The 25,761-nt window shown below is 41.2% G+C and overlaps 1 protein-coding gene across 1 annotated transcript in view; it reads right to left on the minus strand.

Moving 5' to 3' along the window:
* CCDC102B (coiled-coil domain containing 102B) overlaps nt 1-25,761 on the minus strand; it is a 90,235-nt gene that overhangs the window by 39,256 nt on the left and 25,218 nt on the right. Inside the window, exon 5 of the mRNA XM_048508530.1 lies at nt 17,504-17,707. Coding sequence (XP_048364487.1) covers nt 17,504-17,707 — 204 coding nt within the window. The remainder of the gene's footprint in view (nt 1-17,503; nt 17,708-25,761) is intronic.

Below are 25,761 nucleotides of genomic sequence, written 5' to 3' on the forward strand. Positions count from 1 at the left end.
CTGGCCCTGTGCTGCTGTGATAGATCTGGTAGGGCCCAGGTGTCATTCAACAGAGTGTTCCACCAGTAACCACAGCACTTTGGGCCTTCAGTTCTGTTGTTAGTCCTCAGTGCAAGCTAGTCAGTATACCACAGAAGCTGAAGACTTTTCATTCTTTTTTCAATAGATCTTCTCACCTTAATTTCTTAAGTATTTGCTGTGTATCAGGGCTGTTAATAGTATTAATATTATGGATTCATTGGCCCCACAGGCCACTACTGGTTAAGGCTGAAGATTATCTAGCTAATGAGGGGATGGTGAATAGCATTATAGAGAGCCATGCCTCCGCCTACACATACTTTTATTGCTGCCACTGACCCACCCATGCTCCTGTGGGATATTTTGCTGTCAATTCACAGCTGGCAACCATGTGGGGTTTTCAAAGCAAGGGGTGTTCAGGGGTGGTTTATTATTGCCTACCTCTATGTAGCAACATTGGACTTCTCTAGTGGTCTTCCCTCCACATACTAACCAGGACTGACACTGTTTAGGTTCTGAAATCTGATGAGCTCAGGCTAGCCCGGGTCACCCACATTAGGGCATCAAAAGATTAGCTGGTTGCTTTTATAGGGGCAAGAAGGAATTTTTGAGATTTCACTAGACAGATCTGAGGTGAAGGCTTTTTTCCCTGCTTGCTCTGAAATGTTCCTGAAAAAGGGTTGTTTAGCTAAACAGGGCTGGCCTCAGACTAGTTAAATCACAATTAATTGGAGAAACAGGACAGATTGCAGAAGGTAGTTGGGGATAATTGGGAAACATGATGAGGCAGTGGACATGATGGAAGTCATGTCTTGAACAGGTCATCACACAGCTTATAGTGCAGTGGGCTGGGATAGAAAGGTGCTGAGTAGCATCTTTCCAAATCTGGTGGGGGCCTTATGGCACAAGGATTGGCACCTAATGGCACATACTGCATACACAGTCAAGTATAAACAAGGCCATTGGAAGCAATTGTCAAGTTTGGGGCAAGAGTGGACCTCCGCAAAAGGCATCCACATTTGGAGGCCTAAGGCAGCTCTCTCTCAAATAGGCAGCTTGTTTAAGTAAGCAGCAAGTTAGATCAGCCACTTTGGATAAATAAGTAAAAACTAATTGAACTCGTGGAGGTGAAAGGGTAAACGATGGTCCATATGGCTAAGATTTTATTTAGCTAGTCCCTTCAACTTTTGTTTGATTGTCATATAATCTTCCACTTTCTGAAATGTAGCACTCTGTGATTTTTCCACATGGGGTTCATTGGCTCTTACAAAATGACAAAATTTAAAACAGCAATATGCTTGTGCATTTCATTCAACATGCATTTTTTAAGGCTGCATCAGTTGTTCACTTGCTTGCATTTAGATGCTGCTAAGCCTTACATACACTCTGAAATGTCTCCTTGCAAGCATCCTGTGTGCTGTGACCATATATTTGGGTCACTAGTAATAAATCCTTGATAATTTATTTATAAGATGGGTCTTTTGATCTGTAACATTTCAGAAATAGCAAGCACCTCCATGGAGATTGATATTGAGGTAGGTAATAACAAAAACTGTGAAAGGCAGTCTTGGAATTTTAAACGTCTCAGCTGACTGCCTTCCTACATTAACCTTTTGTACACCCCAATCTTGTAGAGGCAGAGAACTACATTTTGTCTACCTAGCTTTTTGTTTCTGCTTACCCACATGAGACATCTCTCGCCTATCATAATGGATCTTCCTAAGTGTGCAAGCCCATCTTTTTCTCATGTTGCATTACAGATTCATTGGTTAGATCCTATAATGAGTTTCTAGTTTATTTACTGATGTGATATACATTGAATCCTAGAAGAACTAATCTTTGGGCATAATATTGTGTTGTCAGGAAAGAATCATAACCAAGACTCAGTTAAATAGCAGGACAATAATGGGCATACTGTAGAACAACCATTTCCAACTTAGAACAATCGAGCACACTGTTACATTGTTTTCTTGAAAAAATATTTTACCCAGGTATCTAGATTAATCCTGATTACCAAAGACCACAAAAGTGTGATCATAATCCTAGACATATTTTATGCTTCAAAAAGGAAAGGCACAAATTGATAATGCTAGAAAAAAACCAAATTGATTGACAGGTGAGTAACTGCTAGATCTGTATGGGATAGCAATAACATCTCAACTAATTTGTAAAGGAACAGATGGCATACATGGGTGAAAAGCCACACATTGGTCTGTTCCGCACAGCTGAAATAAAGCATCTGGAGGATGCAAAAAAGGTGTCCTTGGAAGGCACTCCTCACAGCCTTTCCCCCAAGACATCCTTAGGATGCATTATTTCTGCTCAAAATGTCTTACACATATGGAAGAAGGAAATACTTTTTTCCAAGTGTGCATGCAAAAGACACATGATTCCGCATTTATTATATAAACAATCTTCAAGGTAGTCAGAACTAACCTTGGCTCTCTGCCATGTGGGGGGAAATTCACTTCCTGCTCTAAAATTTAATTCAGTGACTGAGGAACTTGAATAAGGCATAAATGTCTATTGACATGGATCTGAAACAGGAGTTTGGCAAAACTGTGTGGGGATCTTCGCTGAGTTCCAGTAGTACAAATACTACAGCACAATTAGAAAGATCATGAAGATATATTTAATGTCAACCGTAGTTCTTCAGATATTTAAATACAAAAACAGGCATTCACTTGGAATTAGATTAGTGCTTCTGTGGGCACAAAGATTTCTACTCACACAGCATATTTTCTCAGCCTACTTCCCACTGTAGTGCCAAATGCTGCTACAACCCAAGGAACAGGGATGGGGATGGGGGGCTGCTACAAGAGAGGAGAGGAAAGTCATGTCATGTGGCAATGATCCTTGCACCTATGGAAAGGCAAATCAGAACTAAGCTCTTGTCTATTCAGCTTTTAAAAATTTGTTTCTTATCCTTTGCACAAGTTTGACCCAGCTAGTTAATAACAAGCAATGGACTAAAACCTACTAAGAGCTTGGTACCCTTTATGCTGTTTGCAATCCCAAGCAAAGGGAGGGAAAAACCCTAGATTTCTCAAGCAAATGGATGGCCTTTTCACATGGGTGTTGGTCTGTGCACATCTTGATAGATCAGGAATCTTCTTGAATCAAATGGCAGAATTAAGTCAGCTAAGTTTTAAGGCTAATCATACATTGTTTTAAAAAGTTCACAACCTAATTCCATTGTAATTCTTCTACACATCTTATTCATCTACACTATTGTTGTACCTGATATACTCAGACTTGAACACAAGTTTAACAGTCCAGTCCAGAGCCTGAGGTGGCCAAGGACAGCACTGCTGCCACACCCCATGCCACCTCCAGAGAGCTTCCAGACAGCAGGGGAGGCAATTAAAAGAACACCCTCCCCCCAAGCTGCCTGAAAGCCCTTCATAGGGCTTAATCTGCCCTTTTGGGTGGCACAAGTCCAAAGTCCTGGCTGCAGCATTCCTGGCCCTAAAGTCCAGGAAGATACTAACTAAATTGCCCTTGGGAATGCCCCAGCTGTTCCTTCCCCTGTGCTGGCATCCAGTCAGATGTAGCTCTGTGGCAATATCCATTTCTGGGTTTTTCAGCCATGGAGCTGAGGGGCACCTGGTTGTTTGTGCCTTTGCCCTCTCTATTGGCAGGGGTGCCCCTTACACTGGCAGTCAGGGCAAACATGTCAGCACAGCCCAGTGCTGCTCCCACAGCCCATTCATCCCCACATCTGCATTGGGCTGTAAGTAGCATCTACTTTAAGGAAAAAACTCTATAAAGTTTTACAAGAATTACTAAATGTTCCACCAAAAATTAATGGCCATGTACTACAATACAATACAATACTTATTGTGAAAGGGCACCATTATATGAGCACATAATTCTGTTGTACTATAGGAATTTCTTCAACATTTATGACAAATACCTTGAGGCAAAATTGTATCATTGTATGCTCCAATAAGCTATATTATTAAAATCAGTTATGAACCATTATCTAACAGGAATCAACTACCTGTACTATAAACCAATTTGACTGTAAACACAGCATAGTAATGTAAAGAGGACTGTGCATTCGGCTCTTGCTTTTCCTATCTTATTTTACCAGGCTAAGGCATCCCATTGCACTCAACGCGGCTGGCCGCGAGTCATTTCCAAATCCAGGCCCGGCTGCTGAGGCATCCACGGCGTGCAGCCGCTTCTCCTGCTCCCGCACCTCGAACTGGACCAGGACCTGCATCCCTGGGAACTCACCCACCTCCAGGAGGTGGCCTGCCGATTTTTAAAAGGCCCCGGTCAATGCCGCGGGCCAACAAGCGGCAAATCTGCCGCTAACAGAGCCTTCCCGCCCCCACCAGCCTCAATCTGAGCGATCGTTGTCTGGCTGTGTAGGGTGCCGGGAGACCCTGCTCTGCTGCTTGGGGCTTTCCCCCCACTCCTCAAGGCCCACCCGTGCTGTTCCCACGCCCGAGCAATGCCTCGGGCCTAACCAGCTGCAAGCCGGAGCAACCGCTCCACTTGCTGGCAGCCTTGTAAGGAGGCTGGGCTGAACTGGGCATGGGCTTAAATAGCCTGCACGGCTCCCTCGTCACGTGATGGTTCCCACCCCCGTCACGTGACCCGTTGATCCGATGACAGGGAGGTGAGCTAATCGCTCCTTCCTCCCCTGCCGCAATGGCGCCCAGGGTAAGTCCTGGTGCGCTTTTTCTGTTGCTACATTTCTTTTAATGGACAACATTCAGCATTAAGGTTCCCATCATAAATACAGCATGACCTGGAGGGGCCTTGGCAATTTGTATGGAAGAAATACAATGCATAGTAGCTTCATATTGCACTTAGCAATAATTTTATTCTGATCTATTACATTCAAGCCCTTGAAAAACCATGATACATGGATCAGAGCTACTTAGTGCTCTCTTTACTTGCTTGCTTGTTTTCTACTAATTTAGCATTTTTGTTTATTTTGTCTTAAAAAATCTCTCTGCTAACATGAAGGCTATGAATTTGACCTCAGGCACATTTTCTCAATGTTCTTTTATGAAGGAAAGCATATTTAATGTTAAATCAAAAACATGTAATGTTTCCCAACAAACACATTAAAGGTAATTGTACAGGAAACACACCATTGATATATCATTCTGTTCACTGCAATAGATACTTTCTTCATTCAGATAAAAATATACATGGTTTGAAATTACACATAATACTGGGATTATCTGCCTCTTCTTATGTAATGTACTCAACTGTGCCTTTCTTTAAGATTTCACTCCAGTTTTCAAAGGGTCAGTCACAGACAGAAGGCAGCAAATGGCCAAGCATTATTTCATTGTGCCTTCATCCAATGCCAGCTGAAAGTCACATCAATATATCTGACTTACAAGGTGGTCTAGTCTGTGGATATTTAAATTAAAAATCCAAATATGAAACATGCAAAATAGAGAAAAGGTCAGTAGCCCCTACTTTCATGCTATTAAAAGCAAAAACATTAAACTAGAAAATGAAATGGTTTTGCAGTCTTTCCTAAAATGTCCTAGATGTAGTGCCACCACTTCTTTAGGAAAGCCACTGCATATAGTTGAAGCTATGATCTGATAGATATCAGGCATGCTACCTTAAGTAGGGGAACAAGCCAGTACGTGGCATCTTGAAGATCATAGCTGGCATATGGGACCTCTGGGAAGAGAAAATCCTTTAAATATGTGAGTATCAAGTCACGAAAGGCTTTGGAGGTCATAACCTAGAAACAAACTGTTAGTCAATGCAACTGATTTAAGGTCGATATGTTTCCATCACATAACTTCTAACAATAATCAGATTGACACATCCTGAATTAGTTGCACTTTCTAGATTGCATTCGTAGGCAGCACGCTACGGTAATCTAACTGCAAGATTACAAAAGCTTGCTTATAGAAAACTTGTGGACAAGAGCTATCAACTTTACATGCAGAAAAAGAACGAAGGAGAGAAATTTTACTACTAAAAAGTTCTGTGACAGGAAAATATTAATCTACGCCTTTATTCTTAATCATATTCCTGCAGCAATACAGTCATCATCCTGATTTGCTTCATGAAAAATGCTCATTCAGCAAATTATAAAGCGTGCATTTATCCCAACTTTGAATATTGGGACATGAGCTGAATAAATGATGATGTGGCTTTGAGCACTATGTAAAACATTTAGAAAAACAATGTCAAAATAACAGGTATAGTATCAATAACAAACAGCAATAATGACATCTTATACCCAGGTTACAGTCTCTACTCATAGACTCATGAGTGCCAACTATATGCATATACGTTTTTATTGTAACATCCTATTTATAATATGTCTATTCATAATTTCATAATTATTTTTGAGCCTACTCATATATAAAGATTTGGTATTTTTGTCACGATACTGATGATTATAGATAGGATGTTACAATAAAAAGTATATGGATATAGTTGGCACTCATGAATTTATGAATAGGGATTGTAGCCCAGGTATAGCATTTTGTTACTGTTAGAAGAACAATATGACATTGAGTTACTACTGACTCATGGTGACCCCCCATCCACAGAGTGTCCAGGCAAGAGACAAGAAGAAAGGTTGTTATTGCCTACCACCCCTGTCTTCCTTGGTTGCTGTCATCCAGATTAGCTGAGGTAGGTTATTTTGACTGCAGTAAAATGTTTAAGAAATTCTTAAAATATAGGTTCCTTTGCATTAGAAGTATAAATGAGTATTAAATGTATGTGTTCTTTGTTATATTTTCTTTTTCAATTGTGCATCTTAAACAGACTGTGAACACATTTTTTGTTCAATATTGTGTGATTCACAGTCAGATTCCCCATGGCAGATTCTGCCTTGCCCTTGCCCCACTCTAATGCAGAAGTCGCACAAGGAGTGCTCTCTCTTTCTGCAGGAAAAGCAAGAAATGCAGGCAGGACAAGAGAAGAAGAAAGAAGAAGAAAGAAGAAGAAGAAGAAGAAGAAGAAGAAGAAGAAGAAGAAGAAGAAGAAGAAGAAGAAGAAGAAGAAGAAGAAGAGGAGGAGGAGGAGGAGAGGAGTAGGAGGAGGAGGAGGAGGAGGAGTAGGAGGAGGAGTTTGGATTTATATCCCCCCTTTCTTTCTTGTAGGAGACTCAAAGGGGCTTACAATCTCCTTGCCCTTCCCCCCTCACAACAAACACCCTGTGAGGTGGGTAGGGCTTAGAGAGCTCTGAAAAGCTGTGACTAGCCCAAGGTCACCCAGCTGGCATGTGTGGGAGTGCACAGGCTAATCTGAATTCCCCATATAAGCCTCCACAGCTCAAGCGGCAAAGCGGAGAATCAAACCGGGTTCATCCAGACTAGAATGCACCTGCTCTTAACCACTACACCACTGCTGCTTCTTGCCCTGATGCGCTTCCTCTATCAGCACACCACAGGGAGGAAAAATGTTGGGACAAGATCCCCCCCCCAGATGCTTCCACTCCCAGTGTGTGCCCGGAAGAAAGCTTGTCAGGAAAGATTTCTTGTCTGATACACTCCAGCTGCCAGTGTATGGCAGCTGCCCGGTGGGTTATCACCCACAGTGTCTTACTAAAATTATATGAATCCCATTTTTTTTAAAAAAAACTTTCTTTTGCTTAGCTGTTCAGTACTTCACATATTATAAAACCTACATTTGTTAATAAAAGACTTGTAAGAATATAACCCATTACTGAGGTTACATCAAAGATCAGAATTATGGGTAAGATTTCACTTAAGTACATTAAAGTGAACTCTCGAATGAAACCGTAGTTAAAGCTTTGGTCCTCACAGAATTTTTGGTAATGAAAAATTTAAATAATGAGAAATTGTATCTTTCCTAATGAGAATTCATTAGTTTGTACATCACAGGCTAGTTTTCAGAGATTTTTGAGGGGCAAATTTATATATAATCAAAGAGTTAGGAGGCATTTCATGTAATGAAGCATGAAATAATGTTGGCTCTCCCAAGATTAATTTTCCCTGCATACACTGCGGCCCATTAATGTAAAGAAACAGACTGTGCATAATGACAGAGTCATCTGTAGAAGAGGTTTCATCTGTCACACAGAAAAATGGAGTGAATTTTTTGCTATGCTTGCCATAAATTTGGGAAATCTCACACAAAATGACTGCAGCATTTTTTAAAACTGAAATACCAGAAATCACTTTCTCTTTTGTCTTAGAAAGACAAAGATTTTACCTGTCACAGGGAAAGGATGCTAATGAATGAAGAAGGAAAAATGTATAGGATTTCTGGGAGATACTTGCATATTAGTAGCTAATATTATGCAGTTCCTTGATCAAAATTCAGACATACTGGAACGTTCTGGATTCCTATGATTTTACATCCTCTCCGATTACAAAATGAACATGAATTAGCAGGCTTCGCCTACACAACCACTCAATGGTTTAAATCTAATGAATGTAGAAGTTTGAAGTTAGGAATGTATCACCTTGTATTTATTAGTTATACATGTTTGTCATAAGGCAACCTCACCATCAGAAGCAAGTAGTGAGTGATGCCCTTAAAGGCTTCTGTGTTGGAGAGAAAAGAAGCTGCATGTAAACCAGAGAAACTGGGGAGGCTTCTGAGGAATACTGTGCTTTCATTCTCTGTTACGTTTTTTAGTCCACAAGAGGGATTTATATTGGGCGTACGAGGCAGACAAAGCACAAGCTAAAGTGTCACTTTGGTGTAAGAAGCTATGTCAGGAGTCTTTCTCAGCCTTTTAAAGCCTGAAGATACCTTTGAAATTCTGAAAGAGGATGATGAACCCAACCACAAAATGACTGACGTAGAAAGTGGAACCAAACCTAGGGACGGAGGGAGAGGGGAGGGAGGGGTGACATGCAAGGGAAGGGGAGTGAGTGAGGGGTGGCATGCAAGGGAGGGGAGGAAAGGGGAGGGGACCCGGCATCTGAACCTGGCCCACCCACCCTAGCGGAGGGAGAGGGGAGAGAGGGGTGGCATGCAAGGGAAGGGGAGGGAGTGAGGGGTGGCATGCAAAGGAGGGGAGAAAAAGGGAGGGGACCCAGCATCTGGACCTGGCCCACCCTAGCAAAGGGAGGGAGAGGGGAGGGAGGGGTAGCATGCGAGGGAAAGTGGAGGGAGTGAGGGGTGGCATGCAAGGGAGGGGAGGGGAGGGGAGGGAACAAACCAAAAATGTTGAGCAGTGAGATGATACATGACTCTAATAGTAATTCTTCTGCATTCTAGAATGAAGCTGTACTTAGCCGGATGCTTTTAAATAGAATGTATTGTTTTAAAATAAATCTGTATACATTCAGTTTACCTTCACTCTCTCAGTGAAGCTCCTTTACTGTTGTGCCAGATGCTGCTAAAGCAATTTTTTAAAAAGTGAATAGCCAATCAGATCTCTAGTGGCCAATCAGAAATTTTGCTGGGCGAAAGCCCCACCTGGCCCTGCTAATTTTCTTTAAAAAAAACATTTGGTGGATGCTAATAAAGGTACTCATGGGTGTCATGACACCCATGGGTGCAATACTGGGGACTCCTGAGCTCCATCAACAGGCAACACAGACAGTCAGCTGTACAAAAAAGAACTCATGTGGCAAAATTACATCACAATGTATCTACAAAATTACATCCTTATGTTATCTATACAAACATTATAATTTATAGAATTTTAGAGATTTTAATTATATTTAATTTTCTTCAATACAGTTCTTGAGAGAAACCTGCAGAAGGCACACACCACTGAATTAATAAGTCCAGAGGGATAACCATGTCAGCTGCAGCAAAACAAAACAAAAAATACCCCACAGGAATCTAGCAGGCTGACAGCATTTTAGTGCTGCACAAACTTTTACAGATTTTTGTAGGACAAACAAAACAAAGTTTAGTTAGTCTTTATGGCTAGATTTGAGTCTAGTAGTTGTTTGACTGCAGACTAACATGATGATCCTCTGCAATTAGTCTTTACAGTGCCATTAGGCTTCTGTTTATATTACAGGCAGGTCAAAGACAGGGAGTACTGCAGCAGGAGTACTGCAGCGCCATCTCCAAAGGGGGAACTGGTGGTGTGAGTGTCTGAGAAGAGGGAGAAAATACTCACCTCTCCCCAGGTAGTCCACTCTCCTGAATGACTTATGCCATGCTTTCTGCATGCTAAGTCTGTGCTGCAAAAGGGGGTGTTCTTGTGCTGAAACTGGGTGCTGACTAAAGTTGGTTTTGCCTTTGGAAACACCTCCAGTATGCCCTCTTGGTTTTGGGTGCAGGCCTGAATGGTGCAGAAATGGCAGTGTCCAGCCTGACTTCTGGGTCTGGGTGCTGCACTGCTGCACCACTACCCTGTACTGGCCTGTGTCCCTTGGTGTTGGCATCGATGCCACTAGTGCCATGCAAACACAAAGCATGATGCTGGGGTCATGCCACTTCCAATGCAGCATTGCCTCCCCACTTTGAATAGCACTTTAAGAGTATAACCCAAAAATCACTTTCTTGGGATTAAGACCATTGAGTAAAAGGGAACTTAGTATTGAGCAGATCTGCTTTGGATTGCTTCCTGCAGGATATATTTATACACCAGAAAATATTAACTCACTTATGGACATGAAAAACAGTACTAGCGTATACAGGAGAGAATAAAAACATTTGTTTGGGGGTCAAATGTTATTGGCCCCCATCTTTTCCTCCAAATGTAATTGGCCCCCAACCCAATTTTTATGAAACTCAGGGTTTTGTGTAAGCAGAGGCACAAGCAGCTATGCTGCAAATTGAATACCTTTACCTTTAAGATGAGGATGGGAGGTAACCCTGAAGAACCAGTGAAATAGCAAGAAAGGGAGACAAGCAGCAGAGAAAATAGGCAAGGAATTAGTCCCTTTCCCTTTATAGCCCCCCAGGTGGAACAGGTGGAATGGAATTAAATACAGGTCAAGTGGAGGTGGGGCCAGAAAATCCCATAAAAGAGAAGGTACCACAATGGGCTGAGGAGGAAAGAAAGGGCCAACCTACAGAGGCAGCTGAGAGATAAGGAGCCAAGAGGAAGTCTGTCTTGGGAAGAAGGAGAATTTGGGGGGTATAATCCCTTATTTTCATTCTGAGGCCTCAGGAGGTGGCCTGACTGACCCCAAACAGAATGACAGATGGTAGAAAGTCCACAGCAGGGCTTGAGGGGGCTCACAGCCAAATAACTTCTCTTTGAACTGTTTGGCTTCTGCTACTGGATATATTTTGTATCATGCAACAAAACATGTTTACTCCTTTTGCCTTCTAGATAATCCTTGCCTCAGTAATCTCCCACTCTATTGCTTTCGAACTTCTCGCTTGTTCCTACTCTCTTATCTTGCCTTTCTTATTTAATATAGCCTCCTTTTGCTTCCTGCATGGGTATTAGTTTGTGGTTATTGTACAATTTCCATTTGACCTATTAATACTTCAGGTCAATATGTTCTAAGAATAAATGCTAGCACAATCTGATTAAAATCTGAAATGGAATTGTGTAGAAAAGTGTACACTGCAAAGGTGAAATTGGACACAATGTAAATTTTTCATTCACATTTGTGGAGTTAAGAATCCTCTTAGTTGAATATTGGTGGATTCTGCACAGGGCAAATATAATGGGTGTAGGATTCTACATAATCCATTTGTGGGGGAGACTTTACAGGTCTTGCTACAGTGAACTAATGAAACACATGGGGGGAAAGGTGAATGAATGACCATTGATCAGTTCTCGATCTGATTTTGGATCAAGCCTGGTTTGTCTCTATTAAAAAGCCATTTGTATAAATATAGGCAATCATACTTATGTCCAAGAAATCTCAAAACATGGAAAATAAGCATGGCTTTAACATTTTCAACAGAACATATTAATTAATTATCAGAATGCCCTCAGCATCCTTCTGAATATCCGTGTCCCAATCTCTAGAATATAAATGTCATTTATAAAGTACAATCTCATTTTCATGTCTAAAAGGCTTTTAAAATTAAAATATTCTCTCTCTATATATATATATTTCAGAAGATTTAAATGTAAATGTAATGGGGCCATCCCGAAATGAAATTTCTTCTGAAGTTCTTGAAATAGGCATTCTAAAAGGTTCATTCAGCTACTAAAATTGATATTTCCATAGTTTCCCTTAACTGATTTAATCACAAACACTCAAGTAAATGACACCGCAATTATGACAATTGGGTGCATAAAACATTTTTGCCATGGCAAAACATAAGGCTGTGGTAAAATGAATATAAAGTGTGGAATAATGTATAAATGCATTTAGTATAATTACTAGCAAATGAATCTGTTATCCATTTGTCCAAATGTTTGACAATTACAATCTAATTGTAATTAATCTGTCTGTTTCCTAAGTGTGTATCACTTTCAGTCAATTCTTCTTCCATCTCCATCTTTTTCATTTTTGATTGGTTAATGGCAAAAATAAAGAAATGACTGACTCCTCTGGTTGATGCCAGCAGAAGCAAAAAAGGGACAATGTCCAGGGCCCATGGGAGTTAAAAAAGGACCATTCAGCTCAAATTTCAAACTCAGAACAATCCACTCCATTTCATTATTTGACACTGTCTTCCCTACTGTGCTTCAAGCATTTTAAAGGAGAGAAGTGTGTCATTTCATGGGTATTTTCTCCATTGAAATGTTAATAGCAGAGCAGGGGAGCCAGTTTTAAATAAAGGAAGTGAGCTGAAGCTGAAGAGTTAAATCTTCCCTCCCTAACCTGCAAAGCCCTGAAGCAAATTGGGACTACATGAACCAGAAATTTGTACCTGACAATTTGTTGGTATTTGACAAGTGCCAGTCACACAATCCAGTAATGAAGGAGTTAATGTTGTGCATGCTAATTAGTGAAATCAGAAGTAAGTGACCAGGTAATTGACCCCTATTAGTCAGTCAGGCTGGCATGAGATACATGTTGGTCCACATGTAGGAGATTTCCTTTCCTTTGTATATGTCCTTTGTTCACTCTCTGCACATGCTCTCTAGTAGCTTATTAGCCATGTGATAGCCAAGCAGAAGCTAGCTAATGGAGCTAACCAGTTAGAAAGATATTTTCTTGTTTTATATCCAAGGCTGATTCTGCATGGGCCAAAAACAGCAGTGTGAAAACGGTGTGGAAATGGTGTGAAAGGGTTTATACTGTTTTCACACCGTTTTCTCACCGCTGTTTTTGGCCCATGCGGAATCAGCCCAAGTTTAAGAACATAAGAACGAGCCTGCTGGAACAGACCAGAGTCCATCGAGTCCAGCACTCTGCTACTCACAGTGGCCCACCAGATGCCTTTGGGAGCTCACATGCAGGATGTGAAGTTTCCCCTTTCCTACTTTTATAGTTAGTAAACATTGTTTACTGAAAGCAGCTGCCTTTACTTCTTTATTTGTGCAACTTCTACATTTATGTGATATAATAATCACAACTGAGATTTACAGCAGAAATACATGTGAGGTGATCTTTGTCTTTTCAGTCTGAGCCCCAATAGTGAGGAGAACCTGGTTCAAATCCCTGCTAACTATAAAACTTGCTAGGCAACTTTGGGCCTGTCATTCTAACAGTGCAATCCAGTTACTCTCAAAAGCCATTGAAATGAATGAGTTTAGACTGGAGTAACCCTCCTTGAGATTACACTGTTACTGAGAGCCTGCACGATGTAGTGGTGGACTCTAAACTGGAGAACTGAGTTTGATTCCCCACTCCTCCACAGGAGTGGTAGCCTCTTATCTGGTGAAGCAGACTTGTTTCCCCACTCCTATATTCCTGCAGGGTAACCTTGGGCTACTCACAGTTCTTCAGAACTCTCTCAGGCCCCGTCTTCATGGGCCAATAAACATGAATGTAGGACAGTAAAAAACCATTGGGGGGGGGACTTTGCACAAATCCTGCCCCTAAAACGAGTCTACCCCATGTTATTTCCTCAGAACTGTTTTTTTGAAAATCACACTATTTGAGAGTCTTTTCAAAAATCCTGGTTGGAACCATGAACGAACGAACGGCGGGGCAGATGGTGCTTTATTTGCCTCCATTTCCCTTTTCTTTATTTTGCGGCTTACATCTGTATTGCTACGCAGGTTCAGATGGTCATATCATGAGACATCAGCATGGCTGTGGGGGTAGGTAGCTATGCATGGGTAGGAAATAAAAAAGATATGTGCCCCCTGCAGGCCAAAACCAGAAAAAAACACAAAAATATCCCCCAAAATCAGATGGACTCAAATTATTTGGGATACCTGAATATATTCGGGTATACTCCATATGAAATTCAGCTGATTTAGGTATACAGATTATTTTACACCCGAATAAAGCTGAATCTGAATTTTACCAAACAGTTTCAGTATTGCTCAACCCTAGTTCATTTATCCCAACAACAACCAGTTATACATTTGCTGTGTGGAAAGGGCCTCAGTCTCACCTAAGCTATCTTGAGTCTCATTACAGGGGAGGAAAGTGGGGTATAAATTCAAACTCTTCTTCTTCTAACTTAAAAATTTGATGTGAATGTAAAAGGGAGATGTGGACAACCCTGTATACCATACGTGTCAAACTCGCAGCCCTCCAGATGTTATGGACTACAGTTCCAATTATCCCCTGCCAGCATGATGCTGGCAGGGGATGATGGGAACTGTAGTCCATAACATCTGGAGGGTCACGAGTTCGACACCTATGCTGTATACAGTCCTGGTCTCCCTTGGTAGAAAGTTTGTATAAAGAAAAATATAATAAATAAACTGGTTATTTCCTCACTGGCAGATTAACTAAAGGGTACTGAATAATTCTAGCCTAGACTATTATTTCTCCAACGATTTACCTAAATCTAAAGTAAAGTTCCTGTTATTTTTTTATTCTTGACATGAAAAATCTAGCAAACAATGAATGCATTTAGAAATAATCTAAGAAGTGCCATGACTGCAAATACCATTTCAGGATATGTTTTTGAACACAGACACGACTCAGACAATATATTCCCTTCCTTCCCAGGCCTGCTTTCAAACTGTCAAAGGAATATTTGAAAGCTGAGTTCATAAAACTTGTATGGGCCACATAAAACATTTTGATTCCCGTGTTTTATATCTCTAGTAAAATATAGTAAATGCTCCACTTTCTACAGCCTTTTATAATGCATTTGGAAGAAATAACATGGTGGCATTTCTTTAAAAGTTTTGAGTACAGTGAAGATTATTTTTGATATAAGCTTAGATTTGACATCTTTCATATAAGCAAGGCAGCTGTCTGAAGAACCTGGCAGTAGAACCGAAGGGAAATATGATATATACCAGTCACAGAACTGTAGATGGAAAGGTAGAAAAGCAATAATGTATTATTCTTTCATAGTAAGAGGGTCAAGATAAAGGCCTTGTGAAAAAGTATTTGTTGTCAGTGTGATCTGAGAGTCTCATGTAACTGAAGTCTCTCTAAGGATGCAAAACACACTGTTGATCCCAATTCAAATATAACTTTACCTTCCCATTCACTCCAAAGTCAAGATGTTTATATAGCTCAGGAGAACTGCAAGCATATGACTTCCTCAAAGGTATCTATTAAAAAATTTGAAGATACATGCATGTACCAGAAGAATGCACAGACATTTTATTCAGGTATGTTTGGTTCATTTGTTCATTTTTACTACATTTATACCTGGGTTTCATTTTCCTTCTTTTTTATTTGCTTCTATGAGTTTCTCAAGAAACACATTTCTGCTGTAATTCTCTCCTGCTCCCTTCCTGTTGGGATGAACCATTCAGGAATGGCATCCCTCACCCAAAGGGGTCCTCTCTGCTAACTATCCTCACTTTCAGAGCAGGAACACTAAAGTGCTGGCTTTTCCTTCTTTCCTGAGTTTTTCATCCTTTTAAAATCAAAGTGAAAATAGTGTGAGAAGATGTTAAATTTGCTCTAGTCTTTATTTCCCCACCACCCATATATTCCTGCCTGTCTGTCAGCCAGCTACTGCAAGTGAAATGTCATGCCCTCCTGGGCAGGTGCTAGGGTTGCCAGCTGCAGATTGGGAAATACCTGGAGATTTTAGGGAAGGAGACTGAGGAAGATGGGGTTTTAGGAGTGACTTTAATGGGGGTATAAAGCCATAGATTTTGCCTTCCAAAGCAGTCAGTTTCTCTAGGGCTGATTCCACATGGGCCAAAAATAGTGGTGTGAAAACGGTGTGAAAATGGTATAAACCCTTTTACACTGTTAGGCCACTTCCGCACTGCCACGCTGGGGGTACGCCAATCCAACCCCACTGGGACCGTTTGCACGAATGGTCCTGGGAACGACAGGGAAGACGGCGCTGCGGAGCGCCGTCACTCGATCAACGTATCTTCCCTGCGACCGTCTGGTGCATCGCCGAGGCCAGGGAACACGCCCCCGCCCTGCACAACTGCTCCGGAGTCGCAGGGCAGGGGGGCGTGTCCCCAGGCCTCAGCGATGCACCGGACGGTTGCAGGGAAGGTAAGTCGATCGGGAAAGGGGGGCGGGATGGCACCTTCCAGCTGCTGCCATTCGCACGGTAGTGGCTGGAAGCTGTCGTTTTCCAAAAACCTCGCTTGGTGAGCGAGGTGGGAAAATGGTGGCTTTGCGCCGCTGGGGAGGAGCGAGGGTGGCGCGGCTGCAAAGCAGCTGCGCCCCCCATGCGAACAGCTCCCTAGGGATGGCGTTTTTGCCGTCCCTAGGGCACTGTAAAAGGCCCGTGAAGAAAGGGCCTTACAAACCCTTTTATACCATTTTCACACCATTTTCACACCACTGTTTTTGGCCCATGCGAAATAAACCTAGGTGAACTAATCTTTGGAGCTTGGCAACCCCAGCAGGGGGACTGGCTATTGCTTGGGCAACAGAGCTTAGATATTTACATCTATTCTGTCTATGAAACTCTGTCAGAAAATATATTTGTGTCTTTTACCCTCTGAAGGGTGGGCCTGCTACCTATCAATGGGAATGCAAGGAATAGGCACTTTTATTTTTTCCATACACACACATAGGTAGTTGACACAGCCCTGCCATGTACAACCAAAGCTCTGCCCAAACCTAGCCGGCACACCTAGAAAGCATAAATTGCTCATGTAAAGAGGGGCAAGGTTATGTAGAGAGAACGCTCAAGGGGAGAACATTTGAAGGTCACACTAATAAATTAGCTAAAGCTGGCAGCTCTTTTATTTTAGATATTTATTCTTCTGTGAATAGCAAAAATGTTTCATATCCAAACAAAAATTTGCTATATTTTGGAATTGCCATAAACTTGATGATTGTTCTGATCTGATGGTTATTCTGATACTTCAGTGTCTGATTTCAGGTCATGGGAAGCAGTAGTTGGGAGAGGCTGACACACTGAGAGACTAGAATGCAGTGATATATACATTATCAATGATTTATACATTAACATACACTAAAATATATTAAAACACAAATACTGTGTATCTAATTCTTTATACCAAAAGAAATTTGAGAGCATTTGGAATTACTACAAAACTGTGATGCATTAAAAAAAAAAGCTGGGTGTGTATACAATGGTTGTGCTATGCTGTTAAGAATCATACCTTGTTTTTTCCCAGAGGTTCAGTTTGTGTTGCCTGGGGATCTTCACACAAATTAATTGCAGACAGTTTTCTGTCAAGGAGATATTGAAGATCTTTCACATGGATCTTCAGTTTTCTGTTTTCTCTGTCCAAATCTTCATTTTCTGTTTCAAGCATTTTTCTTCTTCCCCACTCTGAGGCATTCTCAGACTGAAGTCTCGCTATCTGAAAATTAAATTTATTTGTTTACAAACTTAATACTCCTCCTTTCTACTGTCATCAAAGTGGCTGACAGATTAAAAGCATACATAATAAAAACATATCTTAAAAACCAACAAAATTACATAATTCAATCAATTAAAAGCAAGTTAAAGCACACATGTGGTACAATGCAATATACATACATACTTAAGAACACTTAAGGACAACAAAGGAAGGAGGATCTCTGAGAGAATTGCTAAAGAAACAAAAAAGTATTCATCCACTGGCAGAAGATGGCAGCAGAAGGGTACAAGTGAGTCTTTCTGAAGAGAAAGTTCTAGTGTTTTGGTGCCACAACTGAGAAGGCCATCTTTTGTTAGCCACTTGGCTAATCTTAGAAGGTGGTGGCTAATCTTAGAAGGTGCTGGTACCTGAAGAAGGGCTTTGGAAGATGACTGTAGCACATAGATTTTATTTATTTACTTTGGATGTATATCCCGCCCCATCTCTGAAGGGCTCTGGGAGGGTCACAACACAATTCAGATATTCTACAATTTAAAAATATAAATCCACATCTAAAATCAACATTTTAAACAATCTAAAACAATTTAAAATAGTGCTATGATGGTAGTAATATGGTTTATCTTTCCCGTTGTCCCTCCTTCCCTCCTCCTTCCGGAGACCAAAAGGATGTTATAATAAGTTCAGACAATCCAGCTGGCTAGTTGGAAAAGGCCCTGGTGGAACAACCATGTCTTGCAGTCCCTGCAGAATTGACATAGTTCCTAATGTGATAGGTTTGTGAGCACCCCTTTTTAGTCTGACTCCACAGTTTTTTTGTGTGTGAACTGCCTCCCTTTTATCCCTCTCAGAAGGGTCCCTCCCTTCTGGGAGCTCCTGTTCCAGCCTACTAGTGGCCAGTGGGCTGTCTATAGAGCCCTGTCAGTCAGGAATTGGCCCTTCCGTTTTCCTGTCCCTTCCCCTTGAATTCAGCCTGGTTGGGGTTGTGCCAGCTGGTCCCTGCTCTTGCTGGTGAATCTGAGGGTGGGGCTGCTGGTTGTGAGGTGTCCTGCAGTCCCTGGGTGGGCATCTATGATGGGGAGGAAGGTGGAACAGACTGTCTGGTGATGGCAGGCAGCCCCATCCCTGGACAAGGTTGTTTTTCAGATACGCTGATGCCTAGCCTTGTAGGTCTTTAAAGGTCAACACCAGCACCTTGAATTGTGCCTGTGCAAATGAGCCAAAGCTGGATTGACATGACCCTCTTCAGTCAGCATCCAGGCTGCCACATTTTGTACCAACTGAAATTTACAAACACTTTTCAAGAGCATTTTCCTATGTAGCATAGAGAATCTAATTTAGTCGTAACTAGACCATGCACCACAGTCATCAGCTACACCATCTTACAAACAGAAAAATGACAAAGGTTTGGCTCCAATGCTACTCTTCAATCAACATAATGGCATTTATAGTAGCAAAAAGTACCCTTCCACTGGGGAAGGAGACTGATTTTTGTCAAATCCCTTCTCTCCATTCATGAGGGTTCCCTGGTTGCCAGGGACAAAATTATGAGGTGCTCAGTCTGCATCAGGCAAATCCCATTGAACAGCATCACAACACTTTTGCTCCCTTTCAAGGAGAACAAAGCTAGTTTAAACAAACGAGAAGACTTCCCATGTAATATTAGATGTGACAGGCAAATAAATCTTAAAGTGTATAACATAATTATAAAGCCACAATTAATGGAAGTGCTCTTAGTTCTGTGCCTTAAATTATATGCCTTGTCTCAGAAAAAGATACATGCTTTACCTTCTCTATATTGCTCCCATACATTAGAAGACAGATGTGGACTTTTGTAGCTTCTATAAGAAATGTGAGTGTTTCTGTCCAGCGTTAGTGCTTTTAAAACCTACTTTGTATCTCTTATTCCATGGATCCTGTGTGGCATAACAGAAACACTTCTGCAGATGCACTGAAAGCTTTTGGGAGGGTCATTGTTATAATTTATCTATATATATAAAAAGCTAACAGTGTTTTTGTTGATGATAGTATACCTCAGTAACTGCTGGGCCAATTCCTCTGAAAATTCCCAGCCACTATAGTCAGCCAGGCAAGAGTGTTTTTAGATGTTCACATTCCTGACATTTCACACCTGGCCCAGGTAAACCGCCTTTTTCCTGGTGCTCCCTGGTGAAGGACATGCAGCTGCCTGTGTGTAACTGTCACCCTTAGAATGTTCATGCTGATTAGAATGTTCACTCAGATGGCCAGATATGAGCAGTGGAAACAGTACATAGGCAGTAACTCGAGTGGAAGTGAAACACATACACACACATACACACGAGGGAGAGGGAAGGGAGGGAGAGGGAGGGGTAGCATGCAAGGGAAGAGAGGGAGGGAGAGGAAAGGGACGGAGGGGGAGGCATGCAAGGGAAGAGAAGTGAGAGAGGGGAGAGAGTGAGGGGTGGCATGCAAGGGAAGGGAGGCAGGGGGCCCAGCATCTTGATATGACCCACCCACCCTAGCGGAGGAAAAGGGAAGGGAAGGAGGGGGAGGAGTGGCATGCAAGGGAAGAGAAGTGAGGGAGGGAAGAGAGTGAGGGGCGACATGCAAGGGATGGGAGGGAGGGGCCAGGCACCCTAGATTCCCTGAATACTGCAGTTATAGTTAAGAAATCAGGCACACATTAGCCGTAAGCTCGGTACAGCAACCGTGACATACTTTGAACGGCTGCGTCGCGCCCCTCAGAGGGTTTCCTCAGAAGCAACACCCATTGCCACCAACCAAACTTACTCCCAGGTAAAGGATCATGACCAGCCAGCCTAGATGTGTGGGAGGGGTGCCTTTCCATTCCCCCCCCCCAAGGAATTCGGGCACACACATCACTGACATCGCACAGTATCAGGCTGCATGTTTGCATGAGCACGTACTGCTGGCCTCTGCAATTGATTCGCTGCTACTGTTCCTTTCCCATTTCACCACAATAAGCCACAGCAAAGCGTGGCCGGGCCACGCTAGTTGTTTACTATTATGCATAGGCAAAAACTGAAGACTTGAAGCAAGTAATCGTTTCCTGGTTTAGCAATAATTATGTCTGGGATAAGAGCAGACTTCAGGAATCTAAATTAGAACATGACACTTCTTTAATTTTCCAGTTTGGCACAGCTTCGGAATGTTAAACAGTGCACAACTGACAAAAGCAAATCACCAACAAAAAGCCAATAAATAAGTTTTAAGGAATGAGGTTCTGAGGAGTGAATGCATCTGCTTTAAGGGTGTATAGAAGGTTATGTCAAGGTTGCGAAAAATTGGTCCCCAGATTTCAGGAAACAGTCAAGGTACCAATGATTTGATTTTTAGGCTAAAACCTCATTCCAAGAGATCTTCCAAGAGTGTGAGTACCCTCCAAAGCCTGTATCCCATATCAAAACTTTAACATTATTCTTTTTAAGCACAGCAAAAATAGTCAGGTCTTTAGCGAGCTTGGATCCTCAACATTGCCAACATTTCTGGACTATGTTCTCTTGCATTATTCACTAACACAGTTTGCAGAATAAATGATCATAAATACTTTTAATCATCTTCAATTAGAGGAGGTGAGGGGATCATACTGTAGAGGTGGTTATAAACTTTGAGTAGAAATACAGCACTAGCTTATACAGAGTAGAACTGCAAAGTATTATTGATGTATATGGCATAGGTCACGGTGATGATATTAGTAATACCTTGCTATTTCTTGATTGTACTGCCATCTTAAACTCTCCTGCAAAATGAACTTTTTCCTCACTAAATTTTAAACAACCGATACTGAAATCAGAGGAAACATCCAAAGGAACGATTAAGTTATCAGTTCAATTACAGTGGAGAAAATGAAAAAGACAGAATATACTTTTGCAAAAAATTTTTTTTTTCAGTTTTGCAAGTTTGCTAAAATGAAACATTGGTATCAACAAATCACAACTGCATTTTAAGAGCAAATTAGGCAATTGCAAAGAGAAAACCACAAGAAGAGAACAGAATGCATGGGTTATGCTGGAATCTATTGCCAAAAAGCACCCAACAACAGAGAGAAGAAAGGATGTTCACTTTAATTAATGCCTTACTTCCACCATTTTGGAAGGCATTATTTAAGCTGAACACTTGGCTAAGCTTGATAAGCATATACAAAAAGACTGAGAGCAACAATGGAACTGAACAGCCCTCTCATCCTCCAGCTCTATATCAAGTGGAAATGCCCTTTCACTGTGCAGGTTAAACTATGGGGTTGAGTCTTCTTTGCTAACTACATGCCTGCAGTACAGAGTCTTCTCGGAACTAGCTACAGAACTTGGTGACAAAGGAAAGCAAAGAGCCAGTCAGTTTCACTTCTGTTTTTGGTCACCTTTTGATACAAATATCTGTGTTTATGCGATTCACATCCAACCACACCTGCTATATTTTCCATTGAGAACATGTGAAAGAATGTATGTAAGCAGCTGCCAATATATTTTAGAATTAAGATCAAACTACACATTACCCACCAGAACCATAATTCTTTTTCTCTGGGACCTTTTGAACAACAGGGATTATCCACTGGAGCTTCAGTTTAAAGCAATGGGGGTTTCAAGAGGGTATTTAACTCCTTTTTTCTATTGCCCCACAAAAAGTGACTATTCCTGTTGTGTGTTGCTTATTTTCAAGAAAGCAGTATGAAGTAAAATAATTGACTCGCCCTTCTTCTGCCCGGTCCACAGTTTTTCCTTTAAACTGCAGTTATACCAGCTGCTGCATATTTTAAAACCTCATTGAGAAAACAAACACAGAACTATATGGAGAGGATGTGGGTATTCTTTCTCAACACTGTAACTATAACATCTGTATAGGGAAGTTGAATCTAGTATATTACACAGGTCAAGCATCTGATACTTCCAGTGGGCTGTGAGAGAAATGCTTCCATTTGCTTTTTAGTCTCAACATTGCATACCATTTTGCACTCTTCAGATATTTGCATAAATCATTATTGGAAAAGAAAAGTAAATACTACTGAGGAATAACATGACATGAGAAGTTAATTTATTAATAAAAAGGCAAAGTTGTCTTAAAAAATGGTATGTAGCAAAAGAAGAATTTTGCGGTCTAATTTCACTTGGAAACCATACAGTTAACGAAGGGAATTTTCTAGGTTTGGGATCAATAGTTGATGGAAAGATGAAAAGACAGCTTGGCATAAATTCTGCCAAGTTTCTTTTTTGTGTTTCAGAGCTGTCTCCTTTCATAACTCATAGAGTTGCCAGCTTAATGATAGCAGCAGGGAACGGAACCATTTTCTTCTTTTTTTGTCTAATATTCAGCAGAATATAGGCATAAAACAATTGTCAATAAAAAGTAAAAATAGACGTGTGGTTCTGTATACAATATTTTTGCTTGCAAACATATGGAAATCCAGTAGTTCTATGACATTACTTGACAAACTGCTACAGTTGAAAAATGTAATAAATATCCTGTGAAGAAGCCTTTAAAATCACAGAAATGTGCAAGCTATTTCAAGTTTCACCAAACAGATTGATTATGGGGGAGGCTTGCTAAAGGAAAAATTAAATGTAGAAGTAAATAAATAATAAGGAAACAGAAATAGGCTTTTATATTACATGATGCTCTTGGGTCCAAAATTTAACTGTATAGTTGGAAAGATAAAATCGAGATAGTGGCTTGAACGTGGGCATTTACAAATTTTAGCAGGGATTAAATCATGTATTTCCAAGATGCAAGCCTACACAGCATGAACCACGATAATCAGTGATTTGAATAGTCAAAGAGTAACACATGCGAGATTAGATCCTGTAGATTAGAAAGATCTCTACATGGAAGGAGAGGAAGAGAGTGACCAATTTTCACTATTTCCCCCCTCCTATAGTAATGCTTGAAGTCAAGATTCTTGTTTATTTAGCTAAGGTATCTTTCACTTCTGTTGTTCAGTGCTCAAGGAAGCTGTGATTGGAGCTGTTTCAGATGGAGAGAATTTATCTGAGTCCTAGTATGTTAAAAAAAATTCTGGCCAGTCCCCAATCCTCTATTCCTGGCAAGATGCTGAAGTGGGTTGTTGCCTTGCCTCTCAGCTCCTCGGGCTCTTTGAAGAGACTGATTTGCTGGACCCATTTTAGTCAGGCTTCAGGCCAGGATTTGGAACAGAGATTGCTTCAGTTGCTTTGTGTGATATCCTCCATCAAGAACTGGACAGGGGGACTGTGACCTTGCCTTTGATACTATCAGCCACAGCCTCCATATTGAGATGCATCTTCGCCCTTGGACAAAAGGTCACCACATATTACAATGGTTTGAGTCCTCTCTAGGGATGGTCTTAAAGGTGATGCTGGGGAATTCATATTCTGCACCATGGTTGTTGACCTTTGGAGTCTGCTTGTTCTTATTCTGGATTCTGGATTGTTTTTATTCCCCAGGAAGTTTGTACTGTGGTGTTGCCCATTCTGCAGATGATTCCCAGCTCAACCTCTTCCACCCATCTTATAGGATGCTGTTGAGTAGCTTTTGAAGTCAGTAACAGGCTACAATTTAATCCTGACATGACAGGGGATCTTTGGACTGGTAAAAAGGCAGAACGTGGACTTCAGATCTACCCAATATATATGGAGTTAAACTCTCCTGGAAAAGTTAGAATCACATCTAGGACATACTGCTTGACTCAGCAGTCACCTTAGAAAACCAGGCAGCTGCTGTGGCTCAGAATGCATTTGGGCACTCCAGGTGGTACATCATTAGCTATTGTGATCCATGTCTTGGTTATATCTGGACTGGATTATTGCAATGTGTTCTGCTTGGGGCTATCTTTGAAGGGTTTTTGGAAGATGCAGCTATTGTAGAAGGCTGTGGCTAGTTTACTCATTGGGGTTGGCTGCTGGGAGCATATGTTCTCGATACTGTGACAATTACCCTGGTTACCAATTCACTCCCAAGCCCAATTCAAGGTATTAATTTTGTCTTTTAAAGCCCTACATGGCTTGGAACCAGGCTATTTGAAGGACTGCCTTCTCCCATGAGTTCCTGCTGGGGAATTGAGAGTGTAGAAATAAGTCCTCCTGACAATTCTACCAATTAACAGTGCTTATTTAGTGGGTTCATGAAAGAGGCCCTTTTCTGTGTCATGGAACAACCTTCCCAAGGAGGTACAGCTAGTCTTTGCCCCTCTTCAGGAGGCAGCTGAAGAAACCTGTATTTAGGAATGCATTTGACTGATATAGTTTTCATTATTGACAGTCCTAGCTGGAGCTTTTAAATTGGTGACTTTTACTGGTTTGCATACTTGTTCATTTTTATTGTGTCTTTTATAATGTTTTACATTGTAAGCTGCTATGAGTTTCATAAAGGAGAAAGTTAGTTAATAAATGTTTTAAATAAATGCAATAAATAAACAGATATGAAGTAAGGAAATAGGCACCATCTTTTGCTTGTTTTGTTTTTTTGCTGTGCAGATGACCCTTGCAAAATTTAAATATCCTCCCAGCCAGGGCTTGTACCATTTCCCAATCATGCTCACATCACAAGCAAGTGAAGCTAACCAGCCTCAACCCAAATTAATTACCATGGACTGATTGACTAACTGCATTTCTTTGGCACTGTGTGTAGACCAGAAGCAAGGTAAGATGTATACCAAAAGTCTCATATAGAAGGAAAATGCCCCTGAAATGTGCTAGCAAGTTTAGATGGGGTTTCCACTTTTCTTCCCTGACCCAGTACGGAACATTAGGCTACCACATACAGCTCTGTCCACATTACTGGATATTGTGCTGTAATAGCAATAATTCCCAACTGGATTTTCCTGTGTGCACAAGCCAACCTAGATGTGGAATGATTACTATTGAGAAATAATGTAAAAATGAATGTATGCAACATAGGTGTCATATATCCTTGATGCCTATGTGACCTGCAAATACTTATGAAATGGAACGAATCCTTACAACATTCTCCTTTCTTATTGCTGTTTATAAGATCTATACAAACAAACAGGCCAAACAGGCACTACTGGATGGGAAATGCCCAAGCAAAAGTTGTGACCATTGTCTTTTAAGATAGTTTCTCCTTGT

Source organism: Sphaerodactylus townsendi, linkage group LG09 (genome assembly GCF_021028975.2).
Source record: "Sphaerodactylus townsendi isolate TG3544 linkage group LG09, MPM_Stown_v2.3, whole genome shotgun sequence".
In the NCBI taxonomy this organism is placed as follows: Eukaryota; Metazoa; Chordata; class Lepidosauria; order Squamata; family Sphaerodactylidae; genus Sphaerodactylus; species Sphaerodactylus townsendi.